The 27465-nt window shown below is 41.4% G+C and overlaps 1 protein-coding gene across 1 annotated transcript; it reads left to right on the top strand.

Moving 5' to 3' along the window:
• The first annotated feature begins 1233 nt into the window (after positions 1 to 1233).
• On the top strand, positions 1234 to 26623 carry ssh2b (slingshot protein phosphatase 2b). Its single transcript, XM_040151386.1, has 15 exons — positions 1234 to 1444; positions 8245 to 8288; positions 18621 to 18733; positions 18872 to 18936; positions 19020 to 19141; positions 19247 to 19312; positions 19439 to 19504; positions 19682 to 19876; positions 20193 to 20286; positions 20506 to 20634; positions 20991 to 21037; positions 21273 to 21419; positions 21605 to 21805; positions 22128 to 23190; positions 23691 to 26623. The coding sequence occupies exons 1-15, from the start codon at positions 1382 to 1384 to the stop codon at positions 25029 to 25031; spliced, it is 3756 nt and encodes a 1251-aa protein (XP_040007320.1). The 5' UTR covers positions 1234 to 1381; the 3' UTR covers positions 25032 to 26623.
• The last annotated feature ends 842 nt before the right edge of the window (positions 26624 to 27465 follow it).

The following is a 27465-nucleotide window of genomic DNA, read 5'->3' as shown; positions in this document are numbered from 1 at the left end:
TAGGGAGGTATCCAAAGTCTGGAAAAAAATAACCCAGGCGATGTCAACAGGATTATCTTGGTCTGTCTTGAAGACTTCACATTTTTAATGCAAAGTCTGTATTACAAACTAGGGCACCCCTTATTCAGACAAGGGAGTGTTCAAATGACATGAGTGTTTAAATGACATGAAATGAACGTGGCATAAACACACTAGTCAGTTGCACAATGTGTAATGTCATGGACAATTTATGAGAAAATGGGCCCCTGGGCACAGACACGTAAAAGGCCCCCCAACTTTCCTACACAGGAGCAATACACCAGGTTGGAAGAGACACAAAATGATTACCTACGACATGGCTGCGTTTTATGTCTCTATGTGGTTGTTTTGTGTCTTTCTTGGTCATTTTGTATATTTCTGTGTTAATTTTGAGTCTCTCCGTGGTCATTTTGAGTGTTTGTGGTTGTTTTGTGTTTTTCTTGGTCATTTTTTGTCTTTCTCTGGTTGTTTTGTGTCTTTTTTTGGTCATTTTGAGTCTCTCTGTGGTCCTTTTGAGTGTTTGTGGTGGGTTTGTGTTTTTCTTGGTCATTTTGTGTCTTTCTCTGGTTGTTTTGTGTCTCTTTTTGTTCATTTTGAGTCTCTCTGTGGTCATTTTGAGGGTCTCTGGTGATTTTGTGATTCTTTGTGGTAATTGGGAGTCTCTCTGGTTGTTTTGTGTCTCATGGTGGTCATTTTGAGTCTCTCTGTGGTTTTTCTGTGTCTCTTTGTGGTCATTTTGAGTTTCGTTGTAATCCTCTAACGTTTCTTTTGCACTCATTTCTACTTTTGCGTCTCTTTGTGATCGTTTTGCATTTATTGTTTGACTGGCATACCAACAAGAAATGTTAAAAGTCACTTCAAACAACGGCTCTGGCTCACGGGTCCCTTGACTGTTTGGGCCCTTGGGCCTGTTCACGACAGGCCTGTTCCGTAATCCTTCCATGGGTAGGTGGAAGTAAAATTCTAGAGTACCCCTTTAAGACCTACATTTTCTGAATGTGATTGACTGTTTTGCCTGACAACGGAAGTCATAATTTATTCATCTCTTAATATAATTCAACATTACACAGTAGCAGCAGGCTTATTGTTTTACTGACAGACACTGATCATAGCTGCTTTGTTTGTGTCCAGCACACATATGGTTAATCGGGATTGACAAGCTAAGGGTAGTTGCGCATGCGCACGTAGCGCTGACAGGAAACAGCCGGGGAGTAGTCAAATAGTCTACGACCAGAGAGAAAGAGAGAGGGGAAACGAGAGAGGACATACAGCCCGGGTTCAGCTGGGTTTCCCCCTCCTAAAAACAACTATGCTCGTCTTGCCGGTGTCGCTTTCTCTCAGGTGTCCGCTTCCCAGTCGCTGAATGGCGCTGGTTACCGTGCAGCGTTCACCGACCCCCAGCACTAGCTCCAGCCCCTGCGTTTCGGTAAGACTCGCCTTTATTGAAACTCTCCTCCACTGTTGCTGCCACCACCGCCACTACCAAACCCAAATCTCCTTTCTGTCGAAAACGATTTGAGGCTTTATTTCCGCTGTCTTTTTATCGGCTGCTGCCTGTCATAAAGTGCCTTTCCTTTGTACTCCTGCGCATGCGTGAAATATAGCTGCTCATCATTTTTCGGTTACAGTAGCAGAGTCGCTGTCAAGTTAACCTGCTTCAAAATGTTTTGTTTCTGCTGTTTTGAAGAGACAGTGCCGTTAGCATCGTTAGCTTGGGGCAGTCTCCGTTTCTGTTTTTATTGCACTCCACTGTTGACATGATTGCTGTTTACAAATTTCCGCCAGTTCAAAGGTTCATTACTTCACACTTAAACTGAAACAGACTTTATTGATAGAGTGACGAAAATAGTTTCCTGCTCGTTTGCGTGACAGCAAACAGTACTGCTGGCTGTTTTGATGTTTTTTAGTTTTGCAGATCTGTAGTTTTAAACGAGAAATAAGTCATGCACTTCCGCTCACAATAAGTGCCTTGTGACACGCATGAATGCAGGTATTTGCTCTTGTGTTAGTGTTGTGTGCTGTCTTGGTTTGTAGACAAGGCTGTGGACGCGTCTTTCCGTCTCTCTCTTAGTCTGTCTCCTCCCCAGACTATCTCTCGGTCCTTGTCTGCGTGTTTCTCTACCTGTCTTCCTGTCTCTTTGCGTGTGTGTGCGTGTGCGTGTGTGTGCGTGTGCGTGTGTGTGTGTGTGTGTTTACTTGTATTACGGATGTTGTAGCGACATAAAGCAGTTTACACGGGTGTCATTGTGGGGACTAGAAATTCTTATGGTCACAAAAAGCAAGTCTCCATAACGTAGGCTGAATCATTAAACTTTAGGGTGAAGACTTGGTTTAAGGTTATGTTAAGTGTTAGGCAAGTAATGGTTATGGTTAGGTAGTGGTGGGCAGTATGCCCAAAAGTATCACAATATTTCTTTTCTTATTGATCGATTATAGATACTTATCGATATATGCATTTAACACAATTAGTGCGGAGGGAAATGCATTCAACATGTTTGTTAGACCTCAAGGATACGCATAGTATGTTTAGGTGGCAAAACTAAATGTAAACATAACTTGTTTCTTCAGAAGAAAACTCAACATGGCACCTTTTTAATTTGAGTTTTATATTCAGCTAAGAGTTTAATTAAAAATAAACCAAATAATGGTTTGTTATATTTCTAAACGATAATTTATTTTTGAATCAATAACTAAATACTCTACGTAACCAACATGCTGCAACATGTTTGCCTCAACAAGGCAACAGTAACATTGCTTTTAAGTAAACATCACACAAATTATCAACATGTTATGCTACACATATTGACTATTAGACACTTCTAATACCAGTTGCATTTGCTTCCTATGTGCCACTTGAATGAACATTTACTTTTTGAGTTCTTTTAATATGGGGTAATGACCGAAAAAGCAGACACGAGTGACTAATGCTGGGGTTTGAACTAACATTAAACTATCACTGGCACTAGTGTTAGTGTTTGTGACAGCAGTCTTTCTGAATACTCTGTGGGATGGTACCTTTTCAAATGGTGGAGAATGTTTGTTGTGTTTCCCGTCGTCTTCTGCAAAGGTCGCCTGCAGAACTTGCAACGGATATAACTCTGCTGTTTATCCAGCTTCAGAAATCCGAACCATTTCCAAATCACTGATGTTGTGTGACCTCTCTTAACCATAATTTCCTCATCGTGTGCAGACATCTGACTCTCCTCACGGTCACTCATTTTTACATTTCCAACAATGTGTGTGTGTGTGTGTGTGTGTGTGTGTGTGTGTGTGTGTGTGTGTGTGTGTGTGTGTGTGTGTTTTTTGTTTTTTGTTTTTTTTTGTTTTTTCCCTTCTCCCTTGTTTTGGCCTTACACATGTCAGCTACGTAAGCCTATTGTTGTTGCCTAATAGAGTGATTTTGCAGATGACGATTGACCCAAATGCAAAACAGACACATTTATCATAAATTACTAATCAGTTTATTATCATTGTCGTGCAAATTTTTTTCGTGATGAGATCGTTTTATCGCCCAGCCCTATGGTTAGGGTTAGGGTAAGTCTCCAGGATATGAATGTAAGTCAGTGTAATGTCTTTTGAAGTGATGGAAAAACAATTGTTTGTGTGTGTGTGTGTGCGCGCGCGCGCATGCTCGTGCGTGCGCATGTGGTGAAGGCAAGGCAGGAGTGTGCCCATGCAAAGCAAAGGCGTAGGTGTGTTTCCTGTTGCTATTCTCTCCTCTCGTCTTGTTTCTACGGAAGGGAACTCCGCCAGACAATCAGCAAGAGAGCGAGGAAGTGATTATACATTGCAAGTTTACACTCTGCTTCCTATTCAAATGTTGTTTCACTGTCTGGTTCACACAATTTCATACATTTCCTGTGTGAGTTGCAGTGCGCTGTGTGCATTGTTGACAGTGTCATCAGTTATCCTGTTCTTGGTCAGAGAGGAGCAGTCAGTGTGATTTTATGTGATAAACGTTGATATGCTTTATTTCCCAGTGCTGGTTGATTAGTCAGTACTCTTGGATGTAACTGTTATGGGTATAATGAATAACCTGTGAAATATGAGCAGGTGATATGGATATAATCCAATATCAAGGTTTATGTATATGTATATATTATATATGTGTGTATATTATTTCTATATATTATTTCTACATATATAAAAAATTTTAGTAATATAGTGTGTATTGATGAAATAACTAACCAATACAGGATTTTTAAGGCTGATGCCAATTTCGATATTTGAGGCTTTAAAATAAAATTTGATAATGATATTTTGGCCAATATTCGTTTATAGCATAACGTTAAGATTTTTGACAATTTTTGACAAGTTGGTTATTGAAGAGTTGCCTGTCTTATACTGCTGCTAATATTACCAATTCTAGCCAGCTGTAGGGGTTAGCATTAATTCTGAGACATCTCAGCTTTACACGTTTGAGACAAAGTACCAGTATAATATAGTCCGTGAATATCATGCTTCCAATGCACAAACTATAACTGTGCTGACATGCGATTTGCAGATATATTTACCATTATGTCATAGTATAATGCTATATGTTAACGGCTCATTAGCTGTCTTCCAGTGACAAGCCATGACATTAGCTAGCTTCGTGGGTAACTAGTTTAGCAACATAAAACTGCAAGTATGTGTTTTATAGCAGCTGTCAGCGCTATACTGACGAGGGAGAAAATGATAGTGTTCATTTACTCACTAGAAACTGTCTTACTGACTGTTTCACAAATAAACAGACATGACCGCTGGTACGACCACTGGTATGACTGCTGTCAGACTTATTTAGGTTACACAAAAAGGAGAAATGAGGGGGAATGGTTTATTATCATTTAAGTAATGTATTACACATGAAAATGAGCATCTGACCATGAGGACACAGATCCACAGACACTGACCCTGCAGCAGCCAGACGCGGGAAATAAACAAGACTGCAATGTCTGTTTTTGCTAATCAAGGGACTTGAATACCTGACAAATCAAGGTATTTCATCATATTAATGCAAAAATTAATAAAAATCCAGTTTGAAGCAGTCTATCTCATTAATAAGCAACTTTGACCAAATGGCTTAAAACACCCAAGAGATATCTATCATGCTATGGTAAGTGTATATAAATGTTACAGCAAAATCTTTGATGGTTGACAAATGTATATCGCTTCAAAGCATGTATTGGCATACTGTATTGCCCAATCCAACAGTGGAATAAAATTTTTGGACGGCCAAATGCAGCACAACAGTAGAGGGCTGTTTAGTATTTTTCCTTTCTAGCTACCCTCAAATGAGTCCCAAATCACAAACTGCGGTCAAGTTATGTTTTTACCAAGAATGTCGGTCAAAAACTCTGGGTATTGTGGCCTTGAAAGGCACACTGTCCCTCACACCTTTTTATATTCTGAGGGTAATACAGGTTCTGTTAGTATAATAATAACTGTCTTGCTAAGTACTTTTTCTGACTATCATCCGGAACAACTCAAAATATATTCAAGAGTAGTTAAAACAACAATTTTTAGACTGTAACATTGAGCAATCCGCTACAGTAAGTGTAGCTCCGTGTATAGCTCCAGTCTCTCTCTGTTGAATCACCATGTGTGTTAGAGATGTGATGGTGATTCAGGGAGTCTTTCATCACAACAGGACTAAGAACTGTAAAAGTAGAGGAAGAAGATATGCATATGTGTAATTTAGCAAGGTGAGGCAGGCAGGGGTGGTGAAGGATGTGAAGCATTTTTTTTTTTTTTTTTGGAAATATGCTTTCAAGTTGCAACCCGCATACAAAGTTATAATGCATTGCACAGACATATGTCTTGTTTCCTGTGTCGTGCTGTCATATGATGTGGGTGTGTGTGTGTGTTTGTGCGTGTGCGTGTGCGTGTGCAAAGTCTTGTGTAAGGTTTTGCATGAGATGTCTGCTGCCTGTTTCCCACCCCCACCATATTTACTTGAACCTTATGTTGAACCCGGACAGACTCACTGGTGTGTGTCTGCTTCACAATGATGGTGTTTGCAGTGAAAAAACACATACCGTGCTAATACACACATGGACATGTTTATTTGGCCTTTATAAGTTTTAACTTGGTGAGTCTAGATGCTGTAACTGGTGACTCCCAGTGCAGCACAGATTTGTCTCCAGTCCTGCAGAACCCTGCCCAGCCTTCATGTTCAGGCCAAAAATTTCCATTAGCTTTGGAAATATCCTCACATTTTCATTTATGCAAAACCTCTGTGTTTTCCCATCTAAACAAAGTTTGGGTAATATGCCATAAAGTAGGACACATGGAAAAACAGCTTAAAGTTTATCTAATCAGGTTTAAGGAAAAAAAAAAAACGTCACTAGGTAATTTACAAATTTACTCATTCTCAGTGTCGTTTCACGTGTCGAATCAGCTGCTTTGTATTTATTTGAAACTTGCTGACTCATTACAATTGTAATTCACCACAAAGTGCAATAGAACTCAGTGTAACTAGGGCATTTAAAGGTTACTGTCTTCAAAAGACGTTCCAAATACACAGCTTCCCGGCATTTGGTGCTCAGTAGATTGCAATTATAGACTCGGTTCACATTGGTTCCAGTGTAACATACTTTACATGAGGTGTTCAACAATCCAGAGGATCTGTTTTAAATATATTTTTGTACTAGTGAGCCTGAGAACCCACAATGGACACCTGCTTTCGATACTGCAGCTGAGAGAGGTTGAGGACGTCCCATTGCACATATTACATCGAACTGGATCTGCAACAGTGTCACGAGACCCGGCAGTAAATTCTGGCATCCAGACCCTTCCCTATTTTTCTTCAAAAATACCTAGGCCAAAACCTACCAGTTCTTTACTACCTTACACTTGGACTGGAAATTAAATACACAGATACACTGCACACAATTTGCATTGGTCGTATCGAGCATTAAATACAGTGATATGATTTTTCATCCATATCAGCCAGCTTCAGTCAGAGGAAACGCACTGAGCTAGCCCTGCATAAGTTCATCTTTTTGTAATCCATTTCTTCCCTTTGTGAAGCTGTTAATGGTTTTGTAATGTTGTTAAGGCTAGTTAAGCCCACATACAGTGTAAACAAGATAAGTACCAGGCATTACAAGATAAGTGCCAGGTGTTTATCTGCCACTAATCCTTAGCCTTCCCATTCAGCAACGCGTAATATTCCACAATTTGCTGATTTTGGCTTTTGTCTTTGTCTGTCTTCCTCATCGACTTGCATGTTTTTGTGTGTGAATATGTTATTCTCTGACTAGCCACACCTTAAAAACAGACTGAGGTCATTTTCCTGGAGAGTGTGTAAATTGAGTTGAACCCTGCTCTCCCTGCTGTCTCTGTGCACTGCTGCTCAATGCTCAGGCAGTACTGATAATGCTTCGGATGCTACCTACACTCTTAGTATTTGTGCATGTGTGTGTGCGTGTGTGTGTCACTTTAATAAAATAGTAATTTTGTAAAACAAGTTACATAGTCCTTTACAGAGCATCATGAAATGAACTGAATACTGAAGACCAAATTATTCTTTTAATTGCAGTTATTATTCATAATTCTGTCCTTTTCATTACCAATCTTTATTGCATTTAACTATATACAGTATTAAGTTTTTCCTACTGTAGCAAACAAAAAGAGTTGAAAAGACGTTCTGAGGGGAATGTTTTCACATTGTAGTTAAGGGCTGGTCCGTTGTCTTTAAACACAGTAATATTGCGATTTGTAAATAGAGTGCTACATAATTAGGTGATTATAAATTAATAATAAATACAAATTGTAATTCAAATTTCTCACAAACGACCTCTGAAAGAAATGGAAGTATTGGGATCATAGACAGTCTTTGGTTGAAATTTAGCATTTATGAGAAATTTAGCGCTGCAACTAATGATTATTTTCAATCGCCATCATTTTTATTTAAATATTTTCTTGATTAATTGTTCGGGCTATAAAACATCGGACAGCGGTGGAAAAATACCCTTCACAATATCATAGAGCAGCGGTGACATTACAATTCTTTTTTTTTTTTTTTTTTTTTTTTTTTGTTCTGTATACTATCATTACTGACATCTGACAAGCTGGCATTGGCATTTTTATTTTTTTATTGTAATACATTAGTATCCATATAATGTTATTTTGATTTCAACCTTATGTTGTAAATCTATCTGTGTCCTGCTCAGTCGTCGATTGTCTTATGTAGTTCGGAACTTCGACATTACTAAATGCATTTTTCTCATATTCTCTCTCTAGGAGTCCGGCAGTGGGGAGGATGACCGCCGCTCTCAGCCAAGGAGGTAAGATATTTACCGATATTGTGCGCAATCACCTGCTCTGTCTCAAAGTGTATTCATCTTTTCCCTTTGTGACCTCAGCCCCAGATTAAAACACAGGACCTAATATGTGGTTGCCGCTGACCCTTGACCTGACTGGAAACAGTTAATAGGCTTTACCTGAAGAAGCACTTGATTATTAATCATTACATGTATCGGAGCCTGCAGGACTTTCTTTTTTTACTGTTGTGACTTGACAAAGAGCTGAAGTAGTATTGTGTGTAATGTGTGCTGTCCCTTGCTTCTTTGGGCATTGAACTGGAGTTGGGAATCTGGTTTATCCTGTTTTACTCAACCACATTTGCAACTGGTTATAGTCCACCAGCAATGAGCAATTTCCTTCCACTGCCTACTGTGTTTATTTGTTCTAGATCCTTATGATACCAGTGAATCTTTGCTGCAGTAACACTTATTTTCCCCTTTGTTTTATTTGGTCTTTTTGATAACAGATGAAAGCCTGAAATCCTCTCATGTATGAGATAATTAACTGTGGTTTGCTAACTGTCCATTAGAGGGCAGAAGGCTCCCTGTGAGTCAGCTCTGGGTATGTGGTTCAGGGAAGCTGCAATGCTGATCCGGGGGCATATTGGTGGCCACTCCCAAAGTCAGAGTGCCTCTGTGTCTGTCTGGTCACTGGAGCTCTGTGCCATTCAACTGAGAGGACTGTCTGTATTTGTGCAGCTGGGAGTGAAATCTATATTCACATAGCAGGGTGCTGTGTGTGTGTGTGTGTGTGTGTGTGTGTGTGTGTGTGTGTGTGTGTGTGTGTGTGTGTGTGTGTGTGTGTGTGTGTGTGTGTGTGTGTGTGTGTGTGTGTGTGTGTACACAGAGATCGGATCAGATGTCATTTTGACATATAGTGTTTTGTAATCTAATATTGTTTTCATATCTTGTTTTGAAGTCTTAAGATCACTTGACAATTGACCTTAATGCTCCCCTTTCTTATAAATGTGACATTTTCATTGGAAATCATGGGTCCTCTGATGCTTGATTTGACTGCATGCTGTTACACTGACTTACGGAATACGTAACACATTGACCTTGTTACTTGTACAGACATGCCATTACATTTTTTTTTTTTTTTTTCAAAGAAGCACATACCAATATATGAATATCAAGCTCCTCAGGAGGAGCTGAGCCTTTTCTTACGTATAGCTGCAAAACTCTTTGGATTGCTTTTATACCATTGTTGAGCTGTGTATATTATACTTGATTATATCGGTCTGCAGAGGCCCAGGAGAAATTGTAATTTGTTGGTCATCTCCATGGTGGAGTGTTGTTAGATGTAAAGACTGGTTCGTATACCGCTGAATGAACTTGCTGTCTGTGTGCTGCTGGTCAGTCTTATTGCCCAGGGTAGTGGCTCACTATTTTTCTGGTATTAAAACTTGATTTCAAGACATTAACTAGTAGGTTGCAGGCATTTTCATTCACCTGAAGAGATACCTGTTTATACACAACAATGATGCAAGACAGCCAAAGTGCAGCTCCACATACTTCACCAACTTTACTGTAGTTGTGACCAGCAATGCACAGACGGCAATAGAACGAAAATCTTATTTGTTCAACAGTTTGTCTATGGGAGCATCATGATAGGAAAGCACTTATATCTTATCTAATAAAATAGTCCCGCATTTGTTGTCGAGCAATTGTCTGACCAAATAACTTCCACAATTACCGATTTCATACACCACTGGTTAGGCTAAAGAAAGCCATTAGTCAGCTGTATGGACAAATGCACTGTATCTGCTAGTGATGTACTACAGAAAAGGCATGAGAAAGGTCATGATGTGCTTTAGTGAAACAGCCTGTGCCAGTTATGGTAGTTACTTTGGACCAGATCATCGTAATTAATACTGAGTTATCTCTGTGTTGCACATTTTTGTCAGTACAGTTTCATGTATTGCTTTTGATGTTACAGTGAAACGAAAGTTAGATTGTCTTTAGCTTCCGTAACGTGACATATTTCAGTGTTGAACAGTCAATGTGGGCTGGGTTTCAATCAAATAAAATAGTACAGATGTGATTAGATCACTCAAAAAGCGTGGCTTAGTGCATACAGCGTGCTAAAAAGCTGTGGAAAGATGTAGAGAACCGTCACACCCCCCCCCACACACACACACACACACACACACACACGCACACACAAACACCCCTCCCTCACCCGCATTGTTAGATGAGAAGGAGGAGAAGGGGTTAAATGAAAAAACTTGACTTCAACTACGTTCTTCTGAAATGTAAGCAAAGTTTTTACCAGCTGAAATCTAATAATATAACCTTCTACTATGATATTGCACTGCTAATTACCTACAGTAGCTAATAGTCAAGTGTAATTTCATGTGATCCCAAAAAACAAGTGATTGCATACATTTATGTAGCCACCCCCAAGTTCATGATGAGTTAACAAATATATTTTTATGTTTTACAGGAAAAGGGAAGACATAAGTACTCAAAAAGGATTTTTTTTACACATATTTAACATATAGCAAGTCATAAATGAACAGTTAACACATGGACACAGGATGGGAACTTGAAGGATGTGTTTTTCATTGGACTCTTTTAAGTCCAAGCTGCAGTGTAGTGAATTCACATCCCAATGATCTAAGGTGTGTTAGCAAAGAGGCAAAAACAATTCAATAAAAGTGAGCCAGCACACTGAGTTCCTGAATTAATGTTCCCAAAATCTAGGGGGCAAGTTGTTCATTTTCACCTACACACGTCCGTGAGGCTGCCTGTTGTGCCGTAGACGTCAGCAACTGCAGCAGGGCTCATCTCTGACACAGGTAGCGACATTCACACAGACTGAAATAAGGCTTTAGTGATGCACAGTTTCTGTCTGCGTAAGCAGAGCCCACTGCAGTCCTGCTGATTAAAGTCACGGGCATCAGCAGGATAGTGACATCAGCTAAAGCAGCATTGTCACTGGAGTACCTACAGAAGAGAAATCAGTGGGAGAGAGAGGAATTTATCATGGCACTTCAATTGAAGCGTGTTTCATAATCTGTACAAATCTTTAGTCAGAAAAAAAACCCAAGTGGAATCATGAATTATTTAATAAGAAGGATATTGGTTTAATTTAGCAGTCTGTTTTTTCTACACATTTCCATTTGCCTTCCGGTTTACATTTGTGCCTCTAACTCTGTAAAAAAATCTTTTTTAACTCACTCTGTTTTAATCTTGGGTGGTACGGTGGTGCTTTAGTCAGCACTGTCGCCTCACAGCAAGGAGGTTCTGTGTTTGCACCTGCTGGTCGGCTGGGCCCATGCGTGGAGCTTGCATGTGTTTCCAGGAGCCTGTTGCTGCCACATACCAAAATCATGCAGATCAGGTCAATTAGCAACTCTAATTTGCCTGTAGATGTGAATGTGTACGTGAATGGTTGTCTTTACATGTCAGCCCTGTGATTGACTTAAGACCCTTTCAGTACCCCTCCTCTTGCTCAATGTCAGTTGGGATAGTCTCCCTGTCTGTGTGTGTGTGTGTGTGTGTGTGTGTGTGTGTGTGTGTATATGTGTTTGCTTCAAATCAGCAGGTAAAGGATATACTGAAGAGCCTTGGATGTACTGTATTATATATGTGATACGATCCCTAAGGGGACCGTCTGTGTGTTTGTATACGTAGAGATATAAGAGCAACAGAGGCGTGTCCGGTGTCTGTCTGCATGTAACAACCACATACTGATCTTTACTGCTTTTGAGTGGATGGTGTGAATTTCAGCAGACAAAGGACAGAACACTAAGATGGAACTTGAGAGGCGGGTCCAAAAACACACACACATAAACATGTCCGTTGCTGAGAGTCCACGGGCTACCAGGACAGGATAATGGCCCGTGATGGTTCCTGGCTAAACCGACAATGCCTTTACAGAAGATGTAACAAATATTTCCTTTATTGATAAGACCAGATAGAGAGATGGAAGAGATTTTTGGGGGTTAATGTGAGAAGAGAGTCTGTCAGAGAAGGCGAAAACAACCTTATGACAGGAAAGGGAAGCTTTGGTGGGAAAGTTGAACAGGAAGCTGATGTCAGCGCTCACTGTCGCCTAATTAGTGTTCAAGTCTCATTAGTGTAACATTTCTGTGCTTTAAAAATTTATAGTATGCCGACATCAAACTCTTGACCTTCTGCTGTATGTCTTTGTCTCCGCTCATGGTTTCCACTTAATGCTTGACAGTATTGTTACACCTTCTAATGTACATACTTTGATATATTAAACCACCTGTGACTCAACAGACTAATGAATAAACAATCTTCTGCTTGTAAAGATCACTGAGAGCAGGTCGAAGCCTGTAATATCATGCAGCAAATCAGCCCACTTCATCCGGCTACTCAGTCATGCCTCCTGGCTGCTTCATCATGGAGGGTCAACGACAGAATATGAGTGTACAAAAACACCACTGCAGTTGTTGTTTATCCTGTGATATGAAGTGGAAGTCAGGTGGTGGCAATCTATCCTATAAATTGAAACCACGGGGAAAATCAACAGGCAGCGTAACTGAGTCTAAGATCAAGTTTCTCCTCAGTTCACGGGTCGCCTGATGTCACCTTTTTGATTACTCAATCCCTTTTTCTGTTGTTGTAGTGTTGTTGTTGTTGTTGTTGTTGTGCTGTTGCTGGAGGAAGCGGCGCGTTAGGTGTCAGGTGTCGCTGACTCTGGTGAGAATTTTCCCTGAAGGCTACAGTCCTAGAGTTGGTTACACAACTTCTTCACTTTTCCTCCAGCAGTTGTGTGACAACACAACTGTGATCCGTGTGTGGCCCACACTCTCCAGAGGATGTCCCCGTGGGTATGGGGAGTAATTAATGATTAATCGGGGGAAGTGCTGTCATGGAAGCTTAATTACCATGTTTGTGATGCTGTTGTCACCGTGAGAAGGGAGAAGATTGTCAGTAGCGCCAGGTGCTACGGGCAAAAATAACACTAGTCCCTAACCAGAAAACTCTCCTGTCAAATAGAAGATATATCTCGGTATGATAGGTAGAGAAAATCATGTCTTTGTGTGTAGTACATGTTCATTATACCGAACTGAATGGTAACTGAAAGTCAAACTAGTCACTCTCAGTCTACAGAAAGGGGTCCAGGGATTGCTTTGTTAGTTCATATGGTTTCATTTGAACCGGGCAGAAAAGCTGCTGTCTGTTGAGTAAATGCTGCAAAGGAAAATGAATAAAGTAAATAAGTTATACAACAACTGGAAACTGTTGAACATTTGAGTTCAAGTGGTCAAAATGGGAGAGAAAAGGGGGAACTAAAAGAGCACTTCAACAACTGTGACAGAGCTTACTTTTAATGTGACTGATACGATCAACCACAGTTTCCTAAAGCAAAAAAAGCTGAGGCTTTACTTTTTATAGCTGAAAATAAGCCTCTTACTAAGCTTCTAAATAGCTTTTAAATAGCCTCTCAGATGGTACTGCTATTTATTTTTATTCGTTTGCATCTTTAATTGAACGCGAGCGATTCCGATGGCATGCCGAATGCCAGCAGTGATGGTAAATGTATAAAATTGTTTTTAAGGGCACCCTGGTGACCCTATACCATATCATGTGACCACAATGTCCTCAGTCTGATCCTGGCTGGGGAACTTTGTTGCATGCCATACACCTCTCTCCCTCCCTCACCATTTCCTGTCTGCTTCTCTACTATTATCGAAAAGAATTTTAGAAAATGTTTTTAAAAATGAACACTCGCGTAAGTACGGCCAACATCATCTTAGAAATTCTGAAGTAAAACACACAATGAGTTCCACCAGTGAGTCTTGTATGTTTGAGTCATTTTCAGCGCATTTTATGTGCATTTCATGCTTTTTTTGACCAATTCCAAATGCATTATAATGCCACGATGTTGTGCCATAGGGAGGCATTCGGGTTTGTATGATGTTTGTGTTGTCATTTTAAAGTACATGTCTGCTATATATACAGCATGTCATGTAAGTGGCATCCCAGCAGGGCCTAATGTCCAGGGTATCTGCAGGTCAGTGTATTGTGTGTGTGTGTGTGTGTGTGTGTGTGTGTGTGTGTGTGTGTGTGTGTGTGTGTGTGTGTGTGCAGGAGGCTGTTCAGTCTTTTTCGTGGTGTTTCATTCATCACCCTCAGACCTGTAGCGAACACTGTCAGTGCTTCTTGCTACAGTGGCTGTGAAGCTCATCGTCTCATAACGGGGAAACGTTAACTTTCGCAAAAAAGCAAATGTATTTGAATAAAATAATCTTTTTTTTCATTGGTTTATACATCCGCTCTAGCTTGCATTAATTAATCATATCATTAGGATCTATTGTTATATCCTGCTTGGGAGTGCTAAAAATATGTGATATAATAAATAATTCTAGGCCATATCGCCCCTATGAATTTTTCATCACACTTTAATACTTTTGGTGGTATCATCGTGAAACAAGTATTAAACAGCTTTCTTTGTCATAAAGTCATAAAAAGTTAACTTGGTGAACCCTGCAGAAACCCTTGTGTTTAGTTGCCACTTCCTGCTGCAACGTATGCACGAGGTTGATTAGCTACTGGGTAAACCAGGCAGACCCTTTGACAAAGAAATCCATCATAGGAGTATTGTAAGGCTTCAGGCTACAATTATTTTCATTCTAAATACTTCTGACAATTATTTTTCTTTAATAATCGAATGATTTTTTTCAATGTAAAAATGTCAGAAAATAATTAAAAATGTCCTACATTTTATTCCCAAAAATGTTGAGTTTAGTATCATAGAAAACTAGCAAATATTCAAATATTCATATCCAAGATGGAACCAGTAAATTTTTGGAATTCTTCCTTAGACAAACGACTCAAACTACTAATCGATTATCAAAATAGTTGCCAGTTATTGTTCTGTCAGCCGACTAATCGATTAATCAACTGATCAGTTCAACTCTAAAGTACTGGTTGGTTTTTCTGGTTGTCTGGGGAAGTAATGAAACTGCCTGGTGCAGTGGGCGTAGGAGCTTGATCCAGCCAGGGGTATGCGGCCAGTATTTCGTCCAAGGTACCACATCAGCAAGGTTGAACTCAAAGTACCAGTAAATCGTCATGAATTGCAGTAACAATTCGAAACCACCGTAAACCCATTATTTTTAACAAATTGTCGCACAATCTGGATCCGACTTCCCAAATTAGTCTCCTGAACCGGTTCTCAGTAGGCACCAAACGGCGTTTGTTCCTTTTTTATTCGGTTGTTTATGACTTTTTTAAAACGAATCAATTTCCCCTTTACAAAAGTGGTCTCCATTGAAATCATGTTGCTGACCGAGTTGACCCCACCAGCCCTCACTGTGGCACTAACAATCCCTCATAGACCGCCCCCCCCCCCGGGGACAGACGACTGTTTTCACCGATTGGACCGTGCGTGTCTCCACCCCTTCGGCGGCAGGATTTACCGCAGCCTGCTGCAGACTGAGCAGATGTTGTGAGGCACCTGCTCCTCAACAACATGCGTTAAATATGTCAATATCTTTTCCGTTTCTGACTATATATATATTTATATATATATATATATAGTGGGCGCTTTGAAATATCTTGTTTTACATCGTATTGACGGACGATTCCCTAAATCCCCGGTGTCGTGATGTCCAATAAACGCAAAAAGTAGAGACATACCAGCGCTTCTGCGTTTTCACAACTCCCCTGGCGGGGCGGCGTGACCCCCTACCCACCCCCCCCAACACCCACCTCCACAAGTCCATACCACAACAGCGACTGTCGCTGACCGGAGCCCGCTTCTGCGCGTCCGGCTCCCGCCACCGGAGCAGCGATGCCTCCCGGTGTTGTGACCGCGCCTCGGAGCTCGTCAGCCGGCTGCTTCTGCGTCTGCTGCGGGGCGACGATGAGACCCTACTTCACCGAGAACTCCGTGATCTCGCAGGGGGAAATTTATCAGCTGTAAGTTTATGGAATACACCGTGTTCGGAGCCTCGGGCTTTGCGTGTAATAAGTATCTAGCTGTTTAATTTACAGTAACGCCTCGAGGCTATCATATTCTCACAGCCTCATTAGTGAGATGTCTAATGTAAGCTGCTAGAATCTAATTCAGTTTGTGTAATATCAGTGAGTGGATGGACAGATTTTTCTGACTTGAAGCCCTCCTGGAAAATCCTAATGTATCCTGTCTTGACACTGTAAATCTTCTTATTTGCCCCGTTCTCCCAATATTTGGCTAGAGAGATTTGGCGTGACAAAGGCTTGTAGTTTTCCCATGGTGACTCAAGGGGAAGGATGTGACAGCAGGGTCAGTGGCTGGAGGAAGAGGTTTTCTTTCCGTTTGCTCCTTGTGAAATGTCTGCCAGATGCCATACTCATCTGCCCCCACCCACCTTTTTTTTCCCCTTTTTTTTTTAGATGTGCCTAAAATGCCCCTTGAGGAAGCACAGCAGAAAGGCACACAGTGTACCTGAGACACATTGTTCATGAATCAGAGGATGTGATTAATCCTGGCAGCCAAATGTCTTCAGAGACCAAACGCTGGAATTGAAACTGGCATTTATTGGCCATTTTATGTGTTTGATCAACAAAGCCAAGACGCAGTTTGTCTCCACTTGCCCATTATTCACACGCGTATAAGACCTCTATCTACTGTTTGTGTGTATTTACACTTGTGGTGAAAGAGTGCACACTCAGATGTCAGCCTCTGTCCTCTCTCACAGGATTCAGGACAGAGGATCTTCTTACAAAATGTATCTCTCTGTGTTCTTTATATATTTCTAAATGGCATGTGGGTAGTAAGTGGTTTTAACAATTTCTTTCTAGTTTTGTGACAACCCATGTTGCTGTTGCCGGGGAAGGAGTCTCACTTGAAAGTGAAGAGTTTGTCTGGGGGACAGTTTACATTTGCTGACATTTGTATGTGCCCCAGATCCAGTTTTACAGTTTTTTTGTTTTTGTTTGTTTGTTTTTAACAAATTGTAGTCTTTTTTTTTTATTTCACCATTAAGGAATCTCATTGTGAATAATATTAAGAGTGTGTTCAGAAAAAAAATTTAACATCAAATCTGTGGATGTCAGAAATCTCCAACATCCATTTTTCTAACTTGGGAAGCAGCATTGGTTGTAATAGTTGTTTGCTACGATTTCAGCTGTCATTCAAAAAAAAACGTCAGAGCAATGTCAAAATCAAAGGAATGTATTGGGCATCTTAAGTCCATTACATAATTCTATTGTTGAGAGCAGTATCACCAAGTAGCTTAGCTGGAGTTGCCAATTTAATGTTAGGCAGTTGTTCAGTTTTGTGCCATTAAGTACTAAAGTCTCTGCCAAAGCCAGTTAAATTGTAATTGCCTTTATAGTACAAAGATAACAATTGTAGGTAGGTCTGCCAGTTTTAGATTGGGGGACGTTCATGTGAGGAAGAGAAGTGGTTTGTTATAAATGGGTGGAAAGTTTATTTTTTTCCCATCTACAACTCAATATGTCTTTGTCTGTGGTGCCTCCTGTCATTTTATGAACATTCCCAGTTCATTTAAGCCAACATGTTAGTGGAACCAGCTAGTGTTTGTTGCAGACTGCGCAGACAATATATCTTGAGCTCATAAAGGCACATACATGTTTCCATTATTTTCTTGTATATGATGTTTGTACAGGGTGTCGTGTATTTTCTAAGAAAACATAAGATTAAATCAACCATTATTGAGATACCTTCAACTTTTAGATGACAAAATCCCTCATACGTAATATTGACCAGATGTTTTCATGCTGAAGAACAAAAGATAGAGTTGGGCAATAAAAAGACATCATCCCTACAAAGGAGCTGCTTTACATGTCTTCACTGTAGCATAAAAAAGGACAACACGTACAGTTAGTTTAGTCTATAAATTGTCAGAAAATAGTGAAAAATGTCCATCCCACGGTAATGCCTTTATGTTGCTTGTTTTTGTATGACCAATTGTCCAAAACCAAAAGATGCAGACTTTACTATCGTGTAAGATAGAGAGAGGCAGAAAATCCTTTATTTTTGAGAAGCTGATACAGGGGAATGTACTTGAAAAAATACTGAAATGATTAATCGATTTATCAAATTTTAGATTATGGATTTGCAGATTGATAAATCAACTAATTGTTTCAGTGGACCTCTTTTCAAGTGTGCAGAGGGCTGGGGGCTCGTTAATTTGCCGTTTTGTTCTCGAACTTTAAAAAAAAAAAAAAAAAAATTGCTTTAGTTGGAGCCAGTTCTAGTGTGATTGTTGGGGAAAACTTCACGGAAAAAAAAGTACTTAGATCTGTAAAGCTTTTCCAGGATTAATTTTATTACTATTTGTGGATGGTTATCACTCACTTTATTTTTCCTCTCTATCTGTCCAGCATCAGTGAAAGTTTCCTGACAGTTAAAGGAGCTGCTCTCTTCTTACCTCGAGGAAATGGCTCCTCCCCTTCTTCTGCCTCTCGCTTTTCACAGCTGCGCAGCAAACATGCAGGTGAGGCAAAAGGTCCCCCTCAAGAACAATGAACTGTTTGATAGTGTCAGTTGTGCTTTTGGTATATAAGGCGTCATTTGTGCATAACTGCAGTTTTTAATACTAATCAGAGTTGTGCTTTATCACTCGTTTTACCAGGAGACATCCAGCAGCACCTGCAAACCATGTTCACTCTCCTCAGACCAGAGGACAACATCAAACTGGTGGGTACACACTATAACACAAACCCATATACAAAAATTCAGTCTTAAGATTGTCAACCGACTGCGTTATTATCCTGCTCCAGGCGGTTCGGTTGGAGAGCGCCCATGCTCACGTCACCCGCTACATGGTGGTGGTCTCAACCAATGGTCGTCAGGACACAGAGGAGACCGTGGTGCTGGGAATGGATTTCAGTCCCGTAGATAGGTGAGACAGTAACATACACAAGCTTACATGTGCCTGCCTGTTTTTGATATTGTGCATGAAGTTGTAACATGGTGTTTTTGTTTTTTGTTTTTTTTTTCCTCCCAGTTCATGCTCTGTAGGGCTGGTTTTGCCCTTATGGAGCGACACATTGATACATCTGGACGGAGATGGGTAAGAAAACGTCCAACACATCATGCTTTAATCCCAGAGCACGCACCCATCACAACACCAGCATGCTAAGATGGCTAACAGAGTCTTTTTCTTTTTCCTTTGTGCTCCTTTTCTTCTTGCTCCCAGGGGTTTCAGTGTGTCAACTGATAACAGAGTGCATGTTTTCAAACCTGTTTCTGTGCAGGCCATGTGGTGAGTCGCACTGCATTATTCACATGAGTTAGTAGAAATGGATATCTATATCTTCCTTATATTGTTAGCAAGTGTTCATCCTGGTATCTAATTTGTGCCATGTATCGCTCTCAGAGTCTCTCCCCTTCATCTGCTGTCGCTCGATCTCATTTATCACTCTCGCTCACTCACTCACAGGTCGGCCCTCCAGTCACTCCATAAAGCCTGCGAGGTGGCTCGTTGTCACAACTACTTCCCCGGCAGCTTGTTCCTCACGTGGGTTAGCTACTATCAAAGCAGGGTCTCCTCCGACCAGGCACGCATCAACGAGTGGAACGCCATGCAGGATGTGCAGTCACACCGTGCCGATTCACCCGTCCTCTTCTCTGATGTGTAAGTATCCAGATCATATGGAATATGTTTTTCACTTTTCTTCCTCCCCTTTTCTCAGTTATTTTTCTAGACAGTATGATCATGATTATATATTGTTGTCTTGTTGACATTAACATGCAAAAATTGACAGATTAACTGAAGAAATTAAAATCACTCCCATTCTATATTTGAGTGTAATACGCATAGGTACCATAAAGTTGTTTGGTCATAAGTCGCCTCCATACGGCAGACTGTGTGTTTGCAGTAACACCTCATATATAGCAACAAATTTGTACTTCATTTTTATCCCATACATCGTGTGTCAATGTTTTTGTAGACCTACAGAAAGAGAACTGACAGAGCGTCAAATCAAAACTAGTTTGAGGGAGATCATGATGCAGAAAGACCTTGAGAATGTTACCTGCAAAGAGGTGAGTTACTGCTTCAGATGCTGGATTTGAAGATTTTCCAAACAGATACACTCATTATTGAAATTTATAAAGCAAAAAAAAATTACATGTTTGAGTTCCTTTTTAGTCATCCATATTTAACCTAAAAGAAATTGTAAGGTCTGAATTTTAAGTTTAGATTTGCAGTTTTAAGATTTTATCTGTGTGTTTGCGTGTGTGTTGGCTGGGTGCACTCTGTAGATCCGAACAGAGCTGGAAATGCACATGACATGCAACCTGCGAGAGTTCAAGGAGTTCATCGACAATGAGATGATTGTCATTCTGGGCCAAATGGACAGTCCTACAGAGATCTTTGATCACGTCTTTCTGGTAGGTTGACTCAGAACACCTCTGAAGTACCATTGGAGCATTTGGCACCCTTGCTGGGTTCATCACACTGAAATCCACAGGATGAAGAACTGCCAGAGCAGCTAGATCACAAACTAATTAACAAGGACACTCAAGAATAGAAAGTCTCAGTTCTTAGACGTGAATGATTTACCATCATTTTTAAGTAAAGTGTAAGAACACTGGTTGTACATCGGGCTGGCTGTGGCTCCCAGTTTTGAGGTACCATGTTTTTGTTTCGATCGGAGTGCACATCGTCTTGCCACAGGATTTAGGCATTATGAGAAGCTCAGTGGAAGGCTCTGAACAAGACTGAGGATTGCTTTTGTTTCCTACAGGGATCTGAGTGGAATGCATCCAATTTGGAGGAGTTGCAGAAGAGCGGGTAAGCAACAAAAGCCACTACACAGTACAAGCTGTATGGAAGTCCCTGAAAACATCAAGTACTATATGATAAGACCCTAACAATTATTTTTGTTAGAATGTAATTAAACGTACAGAACCTTTTAGTAATTCTTCAGTCTGTTTTCCAAACAGGCTCAGTACAACGACTGCATATCCAATCATCTCTCTCATCATCTTCTATTCTTTCCTCTCATTCATGTGTCATTCTCACTCAGGGTTCAGTACATCCTGAATGTAACAAGGGAGATTGACAACTTCTTCCCTGGAGTGTTTGAGTACCACAATATCCGTGTTTACGATGAGGAGGCCACTGACCTGCTTGCCTATTGGAATGACACCTACAAGTTTATATCTAGAGCCAAGTGAGTTTCAGATGACTACATGTTCTGTTTTCTCTGATCTACTCATCTTGTTACAGCAAAGTATTCTTTTTTTTCTCCTTTGCCATTTCCTTCTGTTCCCTTGCAAAACTCGACTCAGTCAGATCATAGAGAACAGCTGACAATGACAGGCTGATATGTACGCTGATTCTTTATATCTACACCAGGAAAGCTGGGTCCAAGTGTCTGGTGCACTGTAAGATGGGTATAAGTCGCTCAGCAGCCACAGTGATAGCGTACGCCATGAAGGAGTACGGCTGGGATTTGAAAAAAGCCTTTGATTACGTCAAGGAGCGTCGAGCTGTGACCAAACCTAATCCCTCTTTTATGAGACAGTTGGAGGAATATCAGGGCATACTGCTGGCCAGGTACCCACATAAACACACACACAATTATAATCCACATACTGCTGAGGCTGATGAAATAAAACCATCCATTAGGATGAAAGAGAAACAGGCACGCACGACTAAAATGACTTTAAACTGCTTAATAACATTGTCAATATGCGGAAATTAAATCGAATACATTTAGTGCAATAACCTTACAAACAACAGTATGTATGTGCATGTTTATGCATATATGTTTAGATAAAGGAGATAGGAGTGACATGAAAACTATATAGTAAGTTTTGGGTTTTTTCTTTTTTTTCGGGCATGTTTATTTCCATCTGTTTGTCACCTTCTCCCACAGCAAGCAGAGGCACAACAAACTGTGGCGTTCTCACTCTGACAGCGACCTGTCCGAGCACCATGAGCCACTGTCTAAATCCTACGCCCAGCCTCACAGCCTGGGTCGCTCCGACCCCCATAACCAGGCCAGCAGCGTGCCTGGTCCCTCCGTGAAAGAACTGCTGGAGTCACTGGCAACTTCGGCCAGCACTGGCAAACCAGCACACTCCACTAGCCAGCCTGATACTGACATCCAGTCCAATCAGCTCAGCGCTTCATCCTTTGAGGGGATGGCAGCTCTATCAGGTGATGCTGACGCTCGAAGCCTTGAGGCTCCTTCTCATTCTGCTGTGGCCCAGAGCAGCCAGCTGGATCCCCCTTGTCCTGAATCCACAGCTGGCTCTGTCTCTCTGTTATCTCCTCTACTTTCCAACGGCTTATGTGAGACTGAGGAGCAGCCCTCATCCCCTCCTCTCTCCCAGCCAAGGGCCGCCACTGTGGTGCCTGAGCCTCAAAAGACAGACATGGTGACTGTTGCACAGAGTGTTTTGGTGGGCCAGCCTCACCCACCTCCATCCCTTCACCACCTCCCCCTCTCCCCCGCTCCGTCCCCAACTCCAGCCTGCACGGATGAGGTTACCAAACCCCAGGTGTTGTCCTGCCCTCTGCCTGTGACAAAACCGATGGTAGTGTCAGTGTCTGAGTCCACGACGACACAAACGGCAAGCACACAATCAGCTGGACCCCAGTGTCCGTCTGCACCAGTGCCTGTCAAAAAACCAGACTGTGACCAACAGATGTGTGGCTTGTCTGTGGACGGTTTAGTCGCCCATCCTCCCTCCACTAATGATTTTATCGGCTGCCCCAGTGCCATTCCACAAGACAATGAGGTGTTGTTCGGCCACAGTGCAGATCACATTAACTTTTTCAGTGCCAGGGAGAAGTTCAAGGGAATGAGTCAAGATGGTAAAACTCACTGTGCTGCGGTGCAGCAGTCACCTCAGCTGAAGGGTTGTGCCAAGGAACAGCAACCACTGCTTCAGGAGCTCTCCACTAGTGAGGGGAAGGAGGAGGAGAAAAGAAAGGTGAGGCTACTGCTTGTAGCGAAACTTCCCAAAACTACTGCACATTTATGTCCATTGCAAACGCCCAAATCATTATCTAAGCTTTGGGTCACACAAACTGTCTTCAAAGCATCTCTCAGGCTCTTCTCATGCTCTGATGAAGGTTGCAATTTGGGTTTTCATGATGAGGATAAGTGCACGGATGTTGTGGTCTGTTTTTTTCAAGGTTCTGCTTACGTAAGATGTCCAGTCTAATGTAATATAGATCGTCAAAATATTTATTTGATCAAATTTTAGGATATTTAGTGTATTGGACCCACACCAGGTAAATGACGTCTCAACTTATTTGTGCCAACAGTTTAGCCTTTGGGTTATTGAGTTTAATGGCGCCACCTGGTGGCGTAAAGGTAGAATGTTCCATGCACAGTTTTACTTTAATGTCTCCTGAATAACTTTATGGATATACTTTTTGGATATACTTTTATTTGGCATTTAAAGAAAATTATCTTTTTTTCTTGTAGGAAATTTGCGTCCCTGTGCAGGTCACAGGATTGAAGCCTACAGTGCAGCCAGAGACTTCAACTGCTGGCCCTGTTAGCCAACCAGAGCCTCAGGGCCGTCAGGACCAGGAGGTGAGGAAGTCGAGCCAGGAAATGGAGGATAGAAATGTTTCCTCACAGAAGGAAGCTGAGAATGTAAAAGAGGAAGTGAAAAACAAAGAGGAGGAGGCAGCTCCTACTTGTCTGTACAGCGATTGGACGAGGGGGTCCGTGCGTCACGTCACACGACAGCTTGAGCAAAGAATGAAACAGGAGCATGAGACTCCGTCACCCTCCTCATCTCCTCCATCACTGTCCGGTGGTACCGCCTGCTCTCAGCAGCACTCATCCAGCTCCCATCCCACAACAATGTCTGATTTTCAGGATGCACCCGTTTGCTCGCAGATGTCAGAATCTAGCACTGTGCAGGAGGAGCAGGAGGATGATGATGGGAAGTTTGGTACAGTTAAAAGGACTGGTGATGTAGTTGAGATGGGGGCACTAGGAAATGATGAGGGAAGCACAAAAGGACACAAACTCCTGCCTGCTGATACTAGATTGCTCTCTACCTCTTTTCCATTCCACCACTATACCCATTCTCCCTTTGCCTCTGTGAACTTCCTGTGTCTAGAGGGCGTGACAGACCTCGAGTCAGGCACAGACTGGGACTGCTCCACAGAGGGACCCCACAGTGATATTATCATGAGGGAGACGTGGGAGACTTTGTGTGAGTTGGGTGCCTTCCTGCAGCAGGTGAGCGTGGGCGGAGCCTGCAAGACCAGGTGTGCGGACTCAGTTTTTGACCTCAGTGCTGGAACCACTCAGAAGCGAGGTAGCAGCATCCAGAGGAGGGTCAGGGAGGTGGAGGCCAGGATTCGCCAGGCAGGGCTGACCCCTCCATCCCTGATGAAGCGCTCGGCCTCTCTGGCCAAACTGGGTTGTCTGGAGCTGCTCGCCAATGACCTGAGCGAGTGGGAGCTCAGCCGCTCCTCTGTATCTCTGCCCTCAGCACAACCTGCGGTCCACACAATTAGTGAAGAGTCCAAGAAGCAGCGGGTCCAGGACTCGCCTTCCACAGCTGTCCAGCCGCCAGAAGTCCCTGGGATTGGTGCGGAGAAGCTTTCTGAAGCTGGAGAAACCTCAAAAGGAATCCCTCCACCATCAAATCAGAGTCCGCAGAGTGGAAAAGTCGCTAACTCTAGCCAAGAGTCTCTGCATTCCCTTGGGTCGACACTTATGACATCAAGGCAGCAGTATGGAAGGACTCACCCCCTGAGGCGGCTTAAGAAAAGAACTGTTAGCACCCTTTACCACACCATGTAACCCTCACTGTGTGTCTGTGTGTGTGTCTGTGTGTGTGTGTGTGTGTGTGTGTGTAAGAGACACTAATGATGTTCACCTGTGAGAAATGGAGATTAAGTGCAAATGTTGGGTTTATTCAGCAAAACAAACCAACGCCTCTTGCCTTAAAGGAAAAGTTTAGCAGTTTCTGTATGTTTATCCCTGCAGATCCGCAAAGAGCCTCTGTGAAATCTGTGATACGAGATATTTGTCTCAGTGCAAGAGCAGTGACAAGGCTATGAAGGTTACGGTTAATTGGAATAAAAACTTGGTCTAATTGGAAGAATTCATTCAAAAAGCAGCAAAAACAGTCATCCAAATGTATATGGGTAACTTGTTTCAAATATTAACAAACCTGAGCCTGCACATACTCAATCTTTACATCGTTGCTGGTTTCTCCATCATCAACTTGATATTTATTTACTTGATCGCTGTTGGTTGACTGAATAGTCCGACCTGATGTTAGTTGGAATGTAGCCTGTGTTTTCCTCCTCTTGTGCTTACACGTCTCCTCATCAATGTTTGCTAGTTGTGCTCGGTAGCTACCAAGAAAACGACACAGTTGTCCCTCTGGTACAGTCTGACAGGTAGATCAATCTGCCCAACATCGATTCAACACTCACACAGACTTCTCAAACCTTCAAAAATGAACACTTAAAGATAAACCTCGATTCATTCGACAGAAATACACACACAAAGTCAATTCTGCTGTCTTGAGACTGATTTTTTTATGCATGGGTTGTGCTAGCAGCACTGCACCTAAACACACAAAAGCTCAGGTCGAACCACAAACACCACAGCTTAGTGTTTTATCCCCAAAGAAAGGTGTATCCAGAGCTGGTGACGGTAATGTCAACTGAAAGTGGTTGCATAGTTGTACAGCAGATTGTTGAAGCAAACTGCAAAGAGAAGAGGCATGCTGTTTATTTTATGTATGTTTTGACTACACAATACCTCAGTACGTCTGAACCAAATCTGACCTGCACAAATGTCAGGCTCTGGATTCCTGGAATGTCCGTCTCAATCAGAAACAGTTTCAATTTCACTACTTGATAAACTGAAGTCAACTTGTCTCTCTCATGTCCTCTCACAGTTCTGATGCCGCTCAGACTAGATCTTTTGTTTTTTTTTGTATGTATTACTGTGTGGGGGAGAGGTTAGGTCAGGGGATTGGGTTTCCTGCTATGTTCTATTTGGGTTGTAAAGGTCTATATTGTGAGTGTTGACATTTTAGGAAGTGTACATGTTTTTATATCTGGTTTGTGTCCATGTGCGAGTGCGTGTAGCACAACTTTACCATGTGGGTGTGTACACTCTTATTTTTTTTTTTTTTTTTTTTTTTTATTGGTCCTTATCTCTTTTGTACACTTTTTAGGAGTGTGCCTGTGACTGGCAAGTGAAGCTTCTCTGCAGTCTATCAGAAATGTCTGTACAGAGAGGTCTGTCATACATGCACTTTACTCCCTTTTTAATTTTAAATGTTACTTAATTTTTTTTTATTTTTTTTTTAAATGTATGGTTGCTACTATTGGGGAGCATGCTTAGACAATAGCGCCTGTTGGGTATGTGTGTGTGTTGTCAAAAACTGACTTTTTTTTTTTTTTTTTTTTCTGTTTTCCTTATTTTAAACTATCAGTGTAAATATTCTTTTATATCATGTGCTTCAACTGTGACCATTAAACAATGGAAATTATTTCGAGCCAGTTTTGCTTTGAGTCTGTACAGTCATGTAAGATTCAGGTATGCAAGTCATACCTCAATACTTTTCAGTACTGGTTTAATCGAAAGATGACAGTATGTGTTTAGTTTTTAACATTATAGTGAAGATTTTGGCGTTTATTTTAAATTTTTTTTTAAGATTATGTATTGATATTTTATAGATTAAACAGCGAAAAATGTCCATAACAATTTCCCAGAACCTAAGGTGACATCTTCAGATTGCTTGTTTAGTTCGATAGTTTAAAATCCAAAGATATTCAGTTTACAGTCACATGAAATGGATAAAAGCAGCAAATCCTTATACTTCTATAGCTAGAACCAAACAGTGTTTGGAATTATTTCATGTTTAGTGACTTATTTGATTAATCAATTATCAAAATTGTCAATTTTAGTTAATAAACTTCAAATTTCAGCTCTGTTCTGCTTACATGTAGCAGTCTCAGACGAGCACAATTACAGTGAATGTGCTGATGCAACAACACGTCGTACGTGAGGTGAGTATTTTTTCTGTTACTTGGAAAACTGTTCTTCAGTTTTCTGTTTGGTGACATATAAGGCCTGGTCACAGCAACAAAAAAGGAAATTTTAAAAATTCAGCTAGAAAATCTCTTTCCATAGTTCAAGTCCTTGTTACTTTTGACCACCCACAGAACAGATTCCTTGGAACTCTTTATTTGGTAGAAAGTAGTTTTAGTGA

This window comes from Xiphias gladius, chromosome 17 (genome assembly GCF_016859285.1).
Source record: "Xiphias gladius isolate SHS-SW01 ecotype Sanya breed wild chromosome 17, ASM1685928v1, whole genome shotgun sequence".
Taxonomy (NCBI): Eukaryota; Metazoa; Chordata; class Actinopteri; order Istiophoriformes; family Xiphiidae; genus Xiphias; species Xiphias gladius.
This window is presented reverse-complemented; position numbering and strand designations above follow the sequence as displayed.

Excerpts from the sequence above, each read along its gene's own strand:
- ssh2b (XM_040151386.1), top strand. The coding sequence starts at position 1,382 with ATGGCGCTGGTTACCGTGCAGCGTTCACCGACCCCCAGCACTAGCTCC. Across the intron at positions 8,289-18,620 it reads CGCCGCTCTCAGCCAAGGAG|CATCAGTGAAAGTTTCCTGA; the intron begins GTAAGATATTTA and ends CTATCTGTCCAG. Across the intron at positions 23,191-23,690 it reads AGGAGGAGGAGAAAAGAAAG|GAAATTTGCGTCCCTGTGCA; the intron begins GTGAGGCTACTG and ends TTTTTCTTGTAG.